The following is an 11,587-nucleotide window of genomic DNA, read 5'->3' on the forward strand; positions in this document are numbered from 1 at the left end:
CCACTCCTCAATGTCCGCATGTATTAGACTATTAGTGAATGCTTATATTATGTGTAGGTTATTTGAATGCTTTTATAGGTAGGAATAAGTGGTACAATATATATCAACATGTTATTTTATGTTTTTAGTATATCTAGATCTAATTGGTCCTGTTTTCGTTGGTGTTAAGCCTCATAAGGATGTAGTGGAAAATCTCATATATCATTGTTTCGAATCCAAGTGTTGTCAAAGCCCTTATGACCATGGAGGTTCACCTGCGATGACTCCATGCCATTCATGGTCGTCCATAGGATTGGTCGGTGAGTGTAAATTGGCCTGGAAACCCACGATCATAAAAAATATATTTAGTTGTTACATGGTATAAAATTTTGCGTACCAATTATAATTGGTTAGTACACAGTATATGAAAAAAAAAAACTTGGTACCATATTACCCCTAAATTTTTGTCATTAAGGTTAGCTCGGTCATGATATATCATTAAGTACAACGAACAAAAACATCAATAAATTATAATCCTTAGGTAAGGAAAAAAAACCGTAAACTACAAGGATGAAGACTTTAATTTCCAAAGAACGGGGACAAAAATTGCAATTCTTAACAAACCCCAGGGAATTTATACGTATTTTACTCAAATTGCCTTCCCCCTCTCGTCGGTTGATGGCGCGTTATTCCGAGGATTTCGAAACGTTCAAACCCCCTTTGTCTCTCTCTCATCTGCACCTCAAAAAACCCCAGATTCCAAATTGGGCTTCCCCTCTCTTTTTTTAATCCAAATAATGATCCTTCCTACACCTGAAGAATGATGGAAACCCCCCGACCTTCAATTCGTTAGAAAGAAACTGGTAGCCACCCTTCAATTTCTTACAGGATCATCTCTGGCTTAAACTTTGATGTCCATGGAGAATGCTTTAAAACTTGCAGGTACCCTTTTTTCTGTATTTTTCTGAGTTGTTGATTGCCATCTGTTTTCTTTTGGCCTACCGTTGGTTTTCTTATAATTCTTGATGTGTGTAAATGGAAACCTGTTTGATTAAATGCCTCAATGACGGTATCTGATTTTAGGAATGCCGATTGCAGGACCTTTTGGATTATAAGTTATTGCAGCCAGTCATGGAGATTGATTGATTCTTTCTACATATTTACACAAGTTTGGGGGGGCCATCATAAATGACGTTAAGAATAACTATTTTGTATTGAATTTTGGCTGTTTTGGATGGAAGATATGTTTACACTCAAATATACAGGGGATTGGATTTTACCCTTGACTGAGGTTATTGTGAATTTATTTTTTGGTGGAACATAAAGCCATACAGCAGACATCTTTGCAGTATAGATAATAATGTCAATGTACATCTAAGAAGTCATCATCATCATCATCATCATCGTTTATTTGAGACAATGAAAAGTGAGGTTTCAGGTACTTCAGACCAACATCTTGAGAATGTTACAAGGGATGAAATTGAATTAGACTCTTGTATACGAAATGTATCTGTACAGACCGGTGAAGAGTTTTCACCGCACTTTCTTCGAAACCTCTCTTTAAGAAGAAAATTGCAAGCTGGTGGTGAATCTTCTCAAGAGAACCAGCAAGACCGTATTACATCTGGAAGAACCATACAGACAGGTAAAGATTGTCCTCAAGAGTTCCATAAAGACTCTGGCATACCTACAAAGATAGTTGAAGAATGCTCTCTTGAGCATATTAGAGACCATGGCGCATCTTCTAGAACTCTCTTAGGAAATGTTACAGATCAGTACCAACAGAAAAGAGTTGGATTCCAATTTAATGAAAATGAACTTGTTTATGAGTATCAAAATGGTACTCAGATCAGCAAAAAAGATCCTGTAAATGCTACTGAGTTTTTAGACTTTTGGGGTGGCAGAGAACTTCAAACAGAAGCAGAACAAACTTCTTATTCTGGTGTAACTAGCAGATACCATCGTAAGGATTATACTATCAGGGGACATCAGCAGAATCCACAACAATCAACTTATACCAATGAAATCTATAATGTTCAAGCTCTGCATCATAAAGCGGATCAACCACATCAATATCAACCTCATCAATATCAACCCTACGGGCGGGTGTCAGGAGTCCCAGATGGTTCTTTTTCTGAGAAAATAAAATTTCTCTGCAGCTTTGGTGGTAGAATATTGGCAAGGCCAAGTGATGGAAAGCTTAGATATGTGGGAGGGGATACACGGATTATATCTATTAAGAAAAATCTAAGTTATCAAGAACTCATGAGAAAAACTTATGCTTGTTGCAACCAGCCTCATATAATTAAGTATCAGCTTCCTGGTGAGGATCTTGATGCACTTATATCTGTATGTTCCGATGAGGATTTTCACCATATGATAGATGAATATCATGGACTGGAAAAGGGCTCTCAAAGACTCAGGATATTTCTTGAATCTTCAAATGAACTTGAGAGTCCATGTTCTTCTGAAGCAAGATCTGTTCAGCAGACTGATAATGCCTATAAATATGTTGTTTCTGTAAATGGCATTACAGAACCAAGTCTGCGGAAGACCTCTAGTAGGGAAAGTTATGCAGGGAGCCCAACAGATTCTAACACAAGTTTCCAAAGAGACTCTCCAAGTTCCATTCATCTAATGGATATCACAGGCAGCTCTACAAATTTGACAAAAAAGCTCCCAAGTCCCACTCAATTTATTCAAACACCCGGTAACATGAAGACCTTGTTTACGAGATCTCCTTCATTTCCATATAGAGATGCAATGAATTCTCAATTGAGAGTTGGTAGAGATCGAGTGGACCAACCAGCATATGAGAACTCCTATCATCTTGATGTCACTGGTTATCAAGTTAATCAAGATAATATAACATTAGGAACTTATCAACAGCTGGACAGGCGTTTTGTAGAATCTCGCCCGACCTGCGAAGATCATTCTCATGTTGAAGGCTCAAATAGTGAGAATATGTATTATGTCCAACGTCTCTATGGTCAAGGTAATGCGAGTTTCAAGAAACCTGTGCTTAATGAATCCGCAATCCAATCCGAAAAGTTTGTCATCTCCCATAAACAAAATCCTAAAGTGGTACCTGACATGCAATGCCGACGTGAAGTGGCAGTCCCTTCACGACAAAACGTGGTTCCTTATTCAATACTAAGCAAACTCGAAGAGTCTGCTTCCTTTTTGCAGCAACAGGATATGAAAACCCAAACATCTAAATGTGAGAATCATCCAGTTATCTCGAATTCAGATGCTAGCAAGCAGTACCCTGAATGGGATATGATAAAGTGGATGGAGAAGAACAATTTAAACATGGCTTTTGATTTGGACACAGAAGAATATCAGCACAGTGTATCGCCAGCTACTCCTCTGGAAAGGCAGCATTCTATTGCTACAACTGTTAGTAGTGACACGGTTTCCAATTTATCTACGGGATTGCAGCATAATATATCTCTGGAAACGAGCAGAGCAGATGCCAATGCTGAAAACCCTTTTCTCTTAACTACATCTGTAGAAAGCAATCATACTTTGACCTCGGATTCCAATGAGAATGACCATCTTTTCCATGATTTGGTAATTCCGAATTCAACCATTTTTGCTCCTATTAGCCGTGATGTTTCTCTTGGTGAGAGCTCTATAGATAATCTAGGTGAGAGGAGCCTTTCACAGACCTCAGATGAAAAGAATGTGGATGATAGTGATAGTCTGCCACCCGACATCCTCTTATCAACAACAGAGTTTCTGTATATACAAGAAAAAACCAGTGGAGTTTTAACTGCTAGCCACAAAGAAACTGAGAGAGCTGCTCAATCTGACAGCAAGGTAACCTGGTCATGAATGCTTTATGAATATTCATTACATCAAGTAGTTTTTCTATGGTTTTTGCTAGAATATGTGGAACCAAATTACATAACTCTCCAAAAGAGCTCTTGAGGAGAGAAGGGAGGTTCCTACATATATTGAGGAGAAATGGTCCAAGTCTAGCCGATGTAGGACTCCAAAAGTTCTGATTTGCTACCTGTATTCAGGATGTTGAACTTGAGGATGACAAGAGAATTAGGAATGGATCCATTAGTGATACTACAGTGGCTGAAATTCAAGCAGGAATACATGGTCTGCAGGTACTGTACATTAATATCGTTTATGCATCACATAGGAAGGTCAAAACTGAGCTATCTTATATTATTTCACATTTTTCTCAAATTTAGACATGCTTATGGAACATAAAGAGAATCTATCCCTGTGAAATTTATAATGTGGTACAACTTTTTGATATTACGTCAAGATGAATGTTGTCAGGTCACTCTGGACTCTATTATGTATCTAACTACTACACAAAAGCATGTTAAACGTGTGATTTTTTTCCCCTCTCTTATCCTTTTGATTAGATAATAGTAACAGTAACGAATGATGAGGGATGACTTGTGAGACTTTGAACCCTAAGCTTAATGGTACTTGAGTTCGTCGGTACCACTGACCCAAGACCTTGGTTTCCTTCACTCTGAATCATCTGAAGTTCTCTGCTTTAAGCTGTAATTTGTTTAGATTTACAGACCATGAGTCTTGATGTTATCAACCCATTTACCAGAAACACTTGGCATCTACAAAACTGACCTGCCATCTTATTTCCATTTCTAGAATCCCTATTTTAACAAACACCAGTAAGCACATTACTGTTCGCTCACACTTTTGCACAAGTCAGAGGTCTTCACAGCCGCTCTACGTTTTGGAGTAGAGGTCAGGGTTGCGTACATCGCACCCCTCCGAGACCCTGCTTTCAAGCGGGATATACTGGATTGGTTTGGTTTACCAAGAAGCATATTACAAAGTACTAAATAATGAAGTAGGAATTCAAGGATGCTGACTAGTCTTTGGTTCATACACCGAGTTTCCTCTCACACTTACACCATAAGAAAGAATTCATTAACATGCTTTTCTTTCACTGATGCATAATGCTAAACCTGCTACATTTCCTTCTTGAATATGACACAAGGGCTTATAACATCCTCTATGTACATCAGATGTATGTTGTAGCATGTTGTCATTGAAATATTGAGCAAGTATTACCTTAGCTTAGCCCATTGAAGCGGCTGAGAGGAATGTATATAGTCGGGATCATGTGAGAAAAGGTGAAGGTACCTTGATACTGTGTGAATGTTACATCATATTGTGTAGAGTTGTAACATTCACATAGGGCATCCTCACATGTCTTGCCACAAACCTTCACATGACATGAAGGTACCTTCACCTTTTCTCACCTTCTCACGAAAAGAGGTTTATTTTATAAACACACACACACAAAAGTTTTAGACTTTTCATTGTTTATCAACCTTGATATCTTAGAGGACATCTACATAATGACAAGAATAGGAGTCACCAAAAATCTGACATTGTTTCGCCTCAACTAGAAAGCAAGTCCTTTTAGTCTTCAAGACAGAAGTAAACAATACTATTACAAATGATAGGCCTGAGAAGTTATCACCTCGATTCTGTACATTATCATAATTTTTTTTATCTCAACAGAATTTGCATTTCAAGATTAAAAACTATAGGCTTATTTTGACCAAGAGCTCCCTACGAATTATGCAGACCATAAAAAATGCTGACCTTGAAGAACTACGTGAATTGGGATGTGGTACATTTGGAACTGTTTATCACGGCAAGTGGAGGGGAACAGATGTTGCTATCAAAAGAATTAGAGAAGGCTGTTTCTCGGGGAAACCATCAGAGCAAGATCGGTTGGTAGGTCACAAGCAAAACTAAATAAACAATATTACTTTCATCTCATGGAAATTGATACATTTTATTGGAAACGTTTCACATTTAAACTACTTGCTCATTATGGGTTCGTATACTATATATTCAGCAATTAGCTCAACATTTTGCTTAAACTCTTCATTCAGCTTCCTAAAAGATCAACTAATTTTCGTGATAAATGGATAAGTAATTGTTCTATAAGTTTAAGATCTACCTCTACCGCAAAAGAAATGAAGATCCAGATAATATTAAGCAAGATTATTGTTATTCTTTATGACCAATGTGTTGTCATATTTTTCGCAGACCAAAGATTTCTGGAGAGAAGCTCAGATCCTGTCACAACTTCACCATCCAAATGTGGTAGCATTATATGGCGTTGTACGTGATGGGCCCGGGGGAACGTTATCTACGGTTACCGAGTATATGGCTAACGGGTCACTTAGGCATGTTCTTTCAGATAAGAATAGGTGAGTCTGATGAACTTGTTTCTCCTTCAAAGGAAGGGTATATAAGCAACTCTTAAACCTGTTGCAGAGTACTTGACCGGCGAAAGAAGCTCATGATTGCACAAGATGCTGCAATTGGCATGGAGTACCTGCATTTGAAGAACATTGTTCACTTTGATTTGAAATGTGATAACTTGCTTGTCAATTTGGGAGATCCTGAACGGCCGGTGTGTAAGGTAAGAAGCAAAAGCGTGCTATACACCAAAACATGTCCCAATTTAAGTCCATCAACATCTTCAGTTATACCAAAATGGTCAATGGTTCAGTGGTACCCGGGTTACCGGCAAAGCCCACCCTCCTAGGAGGTCAAGAGTTCAAACCTCACCAAAGGTGAGGACGTATATAAATATTATATGCTTCAGAAAGAAACATCTTCAGTTACCCCCTTGTGTTTTATATATATTAGGTTGGTGATTTTGGTCTATCAAGAATCAAACGTAACTCGCTTGTTTCGGGTGGTGCACGGGGAACACTTCCTTGGATTGCTCCAGAGCTTCTAGCCGGTAGCAGCAGTCGGGTTTCTGAGAAAGTAAGTTATATCCTGCTTGCTACACCATTTCTTGTTTCCTCTCTGATTGTGGGTTGTCGCACCTGGCAGGTCGATGTATTCTCATTTGGTATTGCAATGTGGGAGATCTTGACCGGGGAGGAGCCTTATGCAGACATGCATTGTGGTGCCATCATAGGTAACACCATGTTGGCATATTCTTTTAGGGTGTATTTGGTATGGGGACATGACGGAATAGGACAAAACAAAATAACTAAATCAAGATGGAACAAGACTTGTATATTACTAAACTCCCTATGTCAAATTAAAAACCCTAAAACCTTTCACGTACTCTATCAAGGCTTGTCTTATCCCGTCCAGTTTCATCCGCATATCAAACACATAGCAAGTTTTCAAGTAGTTCATATGGACCATGTTGTGATGTTGTAAATTGGTACAAAGGTGGGATCGTGACTAATACACTCCGGCCTCCTATTCCAAAACACTGTGATCATGGGTGGAAGGCGTTGATGGAAGAGTGTTGGTCAAACGATCCAGCAGATAGACCATCCTTCACCCAGATAGCAAACAGGCTCCAAGCGATGTTCGTTGCACTCCAATCGAAAAAACAGACAAGAGTACAACCACAACCACTTGTATAAGCGAAGGATTTTATAGGATAGAAGGATATAAAGGAACAGAAAAAAAGCTAAAAAGAAGACCAACAGGCAATCTGGCTGTCAGTAGAGCAGCCTTCCTTTTGTAGCACTTGTATGGTACTCAACATTTTAGAAGTGTGAATTCTATTAAACTAAATCATATGTAAGCATTATTGGCACATGATTGCTAGGTTTCAATAGAAAAACATATTGATGATGAAACCCCACTGCAGATGATATTTTTCAGACCCTATTCTTCTAAGGGGTTGTTTGTTTACCTCTTAATAGTTCCATTAAGAGGCAACCTCTGAATCGTTAAGAGGTGAATCTTGTTTGGCAAAAAAAAAAAGACCGTCTTCTAATGGTTCTAAAACCCTCTGAATGATTTTGTATCCTGGATCTCCTTAATCATTAAGAGCCTTAATTTCATTGTAAACAATTACCAAACAATTATATTTCATTTTGCATTATATCATGACAGCCTCTTAATCATTCTGTACCAAACCATTCAGCAATTGTCAAACAGCGCCTAAGTAAAATATACTGGATTCAAACACAATATAAAGCAATCATGAAGAGCAGCACATAAATTGACTGTTCTGGTAATGTATTATAGCTGGTGTCCAATCACTATCACACCCCTACCCAACAATAACCACACTGTTGATGACATGGGGTTCACCAACCAAAAGACTCGTTAAGTTTCAGAAAAAAAACATTGTTTGTTTGGAAATGAGGAAAACAACTTATGGTCATGAAAGCCAGCCATCATTTCTACCTAAATGATTCTGGTCGCTTTGGTTTGCTCTGAACAACCGCTTCAATCTTCTCCATCACATCAGGCGTAAGCTTTGGAATGACGTTTATCGCCTTCATGTTCTCTTGAATCTGCACGAGGAAAGAAGTATCAACAAGTACAGAAACTAGAATAGTTGGTATATATCAAGCATTCCAGGAGATAAGTATCTAATGCCATTTAAACACAGGAAAACCCTCCGTTTCCATTTGCTTTACTTGCCCTTTTCACAAATCAGGATCTTCTCCTTGAGAGGGAGGTAAAGTGTATGTACAACTTACCATACCATTAGACCCTACCATCGGAGCGGGTGGGATATATTAGGTTCGTTTGGTTTGGAATAGTTTCCAAATTCTTTCTAGGAGAAAACGAGTAGGAAAAAAGTTTGTTGTTGAGACAGAAAGAAATGTTTAAAATCTGACCTGATACTCCTTTGTAGCACCAGTAATAACAGATGATACGTTAGGGTTTGCAACACACCATGCAATTGCAAGCTGGGACATGGGTACATCTAGTTCATCTGCAATTGGTTTCAAGTTCTTAACTTTCTTCAGCACATCATCTACTAAAGATCTACTTGCCAAATTCTGCAAATGAAACATCACAATTGGCATATTTCACAGAATATAGAAAGAAAACAGTAAACATACATAGCAACAAAGTAAAGCCAAAAATCAAGGCCCTTCAGGAATTTAGTGGACTCCAATTGAAGTCATCCATCTTTTTAATATGATGACAACTGGGTAAGTACTACTTAGTTCATTCAGATCCCAAAAGACCAAAAAATAATGCCATTGTGGAATGCAAACACCATTCACTATAATTTTCAAGTGAATATGCAAGATTCACCTTGTAGTTCTCCAATGCAAACCGACTATCAGCCGGAACTCCTGAGTTGTATTTTCCAGTAAGAACTCCGGATGCGAGTGGACTCCAGGTGGTAAGCCCAATTCCATAGTTGTTATACAGAGGAAGAAATTCATTCTCAACCTGCAAGAACCCACAACACCCATAAAATATACCGAAAGTATCCAAGGTATGCGCTTCGATCCAGAAGCCAACAACTACACTTGGTTTGCATAAGTGATTCATCCCATTTGGGGAGAACACATAGAACAACCAAACCAAACCAAACCAAACCAAATCATCCATTTATTTTAATCAAACGGAGGGTCGCATTTTGCCAAAATTCACGATTATAGGGGCGGTTACATGAATCTATGCCATTTATCTTTCAAATCCTAAAGTTGATAGGGGTTCTTGTTCTTGAACCTCCTTCCCATCTATCCAACAATATTAGCTAAATAAAGCTAAAATACAGATCAACTAGGGTTTAATTTGCTTATATAGAATACACTCTTAACTAAGCATAATCATTATGTACAGTTGCTTCATCAATAAAACAGGATCACGAATACTCTTTCTCAACAAATCCAGATTATTGCAAACTGAATTAAAGACAAATAATCTATCAGGATTTGGTTTCTATACCTTATGCCTCGCAAACATATTATACTCTGGCTGTTCGACGATCGGTCCGACGAGATCCAACCGCTTTGCAATCTCACAAGCCTCCGTGATCTGCTGAGCCGACCACTCACTTGTCCCCCAATAAAACGCCCACCCTTGATTAATCACATAATTCATGGCCCTGATCGTTTCCTCAATCGGCGTGCATAAATCCGGCCGGTGACAATAAATCAGATCAACATACTCCATATCGAGCCGTTTCAGCGACGCTTTCGTCCCCTCAATGATGTGTTTCCTGGACAAACCCTTATCGTTAGGTCCAGGACCACCCCAGAATATCTTCGTAGACACCACGATGTCTGAGCGTTTCCAACCGAGTTCCCGGATGGCTTGGCCCATGATTTCTTCAGCACGGCCATTAGCGTAGACCTCGGCATTGTCAAAGAAGTTGACGCCGTTGTCACGGCAACACTGGAGTAAGATTTTGGCTTCTTTGACGTCGATTTGGTTGCCGAAACTAACCCATGCTCCATAGGATAGCTGCGATACCTTCAACCCAGATCGACCTAGGTTCTTGTATTGCATCTTTCTTGCGAATTTTGTTTCAATTTCTTCAGATCACGCTTCTGTGAGACGAGTTAGAACCAGTCTCTGCGCGTGTGTGAAAATGGAGTTCAGAGGAAGCGGCCTGCAATCGATTCTATTTGTATTGTCCAGATCGACTTGTCCACCTAAGTTGAGTGAATTACATAAATAGTCCCTATACTATTACTCATATTCAATTTTATCCTACATTTGTCAATTAAATTTAAACCAACATGCCAAAGGGATTTGCACGGTTCGGTCAGCCACTTTATACCATAATATTATTTAACCTTTTACTATCTAGTTTATATTAATTAATATATGATAATATTAATGTTTTATTTTAAAATATTATAAAATGTTAAAATTACCTTTTTAACATGTCATTTTTGATCATTTTGTATGTTTCAACTATCTTATCAGCTAGTTTGTCAAACATGGTTAGTTTATTAGTTAGATTATTAGCTAACAATTAATTTATCAATCATCAGCTAGTTTATCAAATAAGAAAAAACAGAACCCGCTTGTAGTATATATACACACACAATCATATAACAGTCACTTGCTTTGTAGGCTATGCTGTTATATCGGTGATATTCGATATATCGGTCAGGACCGATATTCGATATATCGGTCCAAAATAGCGGTTAACATAATATTTCTTAGAATTATATATATAATATGCATTAATTAGAGTTTAGAAATATAGTTTCAAAATTAAAACATCACATCATCTAAAGTGTTCAAAAACGAGCTAATATAAAAGAAAGAAGAAGACCGTTGTGGAGGCAGATCAATTTAAGACCTAATTTAAGTTACCAAGCCCAAAAAACTAGGCCCATGAAATAACAAAAGCCCATATATTTAAACCCTAAAAAATCGATATATCGGTCCGATATTTGCATCAAAATATCGCTAAAAATCGGGAAAATCGGAAAATATCGCCGATAATATCGGGGACGATATTTTGACCGATATTTATGGACCGATATTTTCTCTAGGAACGATATCCGATATATCGCCGATATTAACAGCATAGTTTGTAGGTGTGGGTGTTGGTGTTGGTGTGGGTGTGGGCTTCTGTATTGTTTAAGTGAGGCGAGTCCATTAGCAAAAAGATGAAGAGTTGCATGTGGTGGTGACCTGCGAGATTAGTGAAAAAATATATATATATATATATATCTATACTATATTATAATGCATTTGGCTAAAACTCTTAAAAACTCTTGAACTCTTAAACTCTTAAAACTCTTAAACCCGTTCATCCCTATCCGATTTCATCCCATAACTGAATTCGTGTAACTAACTGCAGATAAACACAATCAAATACAGGATAAACATCTTATTT

The 11,587-nt window shown here is 38.1% G+C and overlaps 2 protein-coding genes across 2 annotated transcripts; one reads left to right on the forward strand and one right to left on the reverse strand.

Moving 5' to 3' along the window:
* Window positions 1–1,398: 1,398 nt before the first annotated feature.
* On the forward strand, window positions 1,399–7,648 carry LOC112527359 (probable serine/threonine-protein kinase drkD). Its single transcript, XM_025138004.1, has 8 exons — window positions 1,399–3,801; window positions 4,008–4,100; window positions 5,569–5,721; window positions 6,040–6,203; window positions 6,271–6,418; window positions 6,649–6,771; window positions 6,841–6,928; window positions 7,192–7,648. Exons 1-8 carry the CDS (start codon window positions 1,399–1,401, stop codon window positions 7,389–7,391), a joined length of 3,372 nt encoding a protein of 1,123 aa, XP_024993772.1. The 3' UTR covers window positions 7,392–7,648.
* Window positions 7,649–7,905: 257 nt separating this feature from the next.
* Window positions 7,906–10,318, reverse strand: LOC112523707 (probable voltage-gated potassium channel subunit beta). Its single transcript, XM_025133393.1, has 4 exons — window positions 9,676–10,318; window positions 9,034–9,174; window positions 8,607–8,771; window positions 7,906–8,276 (listed from the first exon to the last, which is right to left on the reverse strand). Exons 1-4 carry the CDS (start codon window positions 10,237–10,239, stop codon window positions 8,163–8,165), a joined length of 984 nt encoding a protein of 327 aa, XP_024989161.1. The 5' UTR covers window positions 10,240–10,318; the 3' UTR covers window positions 7,906–8,162.
* Between the last annotated feature and the right edge of the window lie 1,269 nt (window positions 10,319–11,587).

The sequence above is a fragment of the Cynara cardunculus genome (genome assembly GCF_001531365.2).
Source record: "Cynara cardunculus var. scolymus isolate 2C chromosome LG 1, CcrdV1, whole genome shotgun sequence".
NCBI lineage: Eukaryota > Viridiplantae > Streptophyta > Magnoliopsida > Asterales > Asteraceae > Cynara > Cynara cardunculus.

What these genes read in the sequence shown, in the direction of transcription:
- LOC112527359 (XM_025138004.1), top strand. Translation starts at nt 1,399, where the DNA reads ATGAAAAGTGAGGTTTCAGGTACTTCAGACCAACATCTTGAGAATGTT. An exon ending in CTGCTCAATCTGACAGCAAG is followed by an intron (nt 3,802 to 4,007) that starts GTAACCTGGTCA and finishes ACCTGTATTCAG; the next exon opens with GATGTTGAACTTGAGGATGA. An exon ending in GCATTGTGGTGCCATCATAG is followed by an intron (nt 6,929 to 7,191) that starts GTAACACCATGT and finishes ATTGGTACAAAG; the next exon opens with GTGGGATCGTGACTAATACA.
- LOC112523707 (XM_025133393.1), bottom strand. Translation starts at nt 10,239, where the DNA reads ATGCAATACAAGAACCTAGGTCGATCTGGGTTGAAGGTATCGCAGCTA. An exon ending in TTGCATTGGAGAACTACAAG is followed by an intron (nt 8,772 to 9,033) that starts GTGAATCTTGCA and finishes TTTCATTTGCAG; the next exon opens with AATTTGGCAAGTAGATCTTT. An exon ending in GTGCTACAAAGGAGTATCAG is followed by an intron (nt 8,277 to 8,606) that starts GTCAGATTTTAA and finishes TTCCTCGTGCAG; the next exon opens with ATTCAAGAGAACATGAAGGC.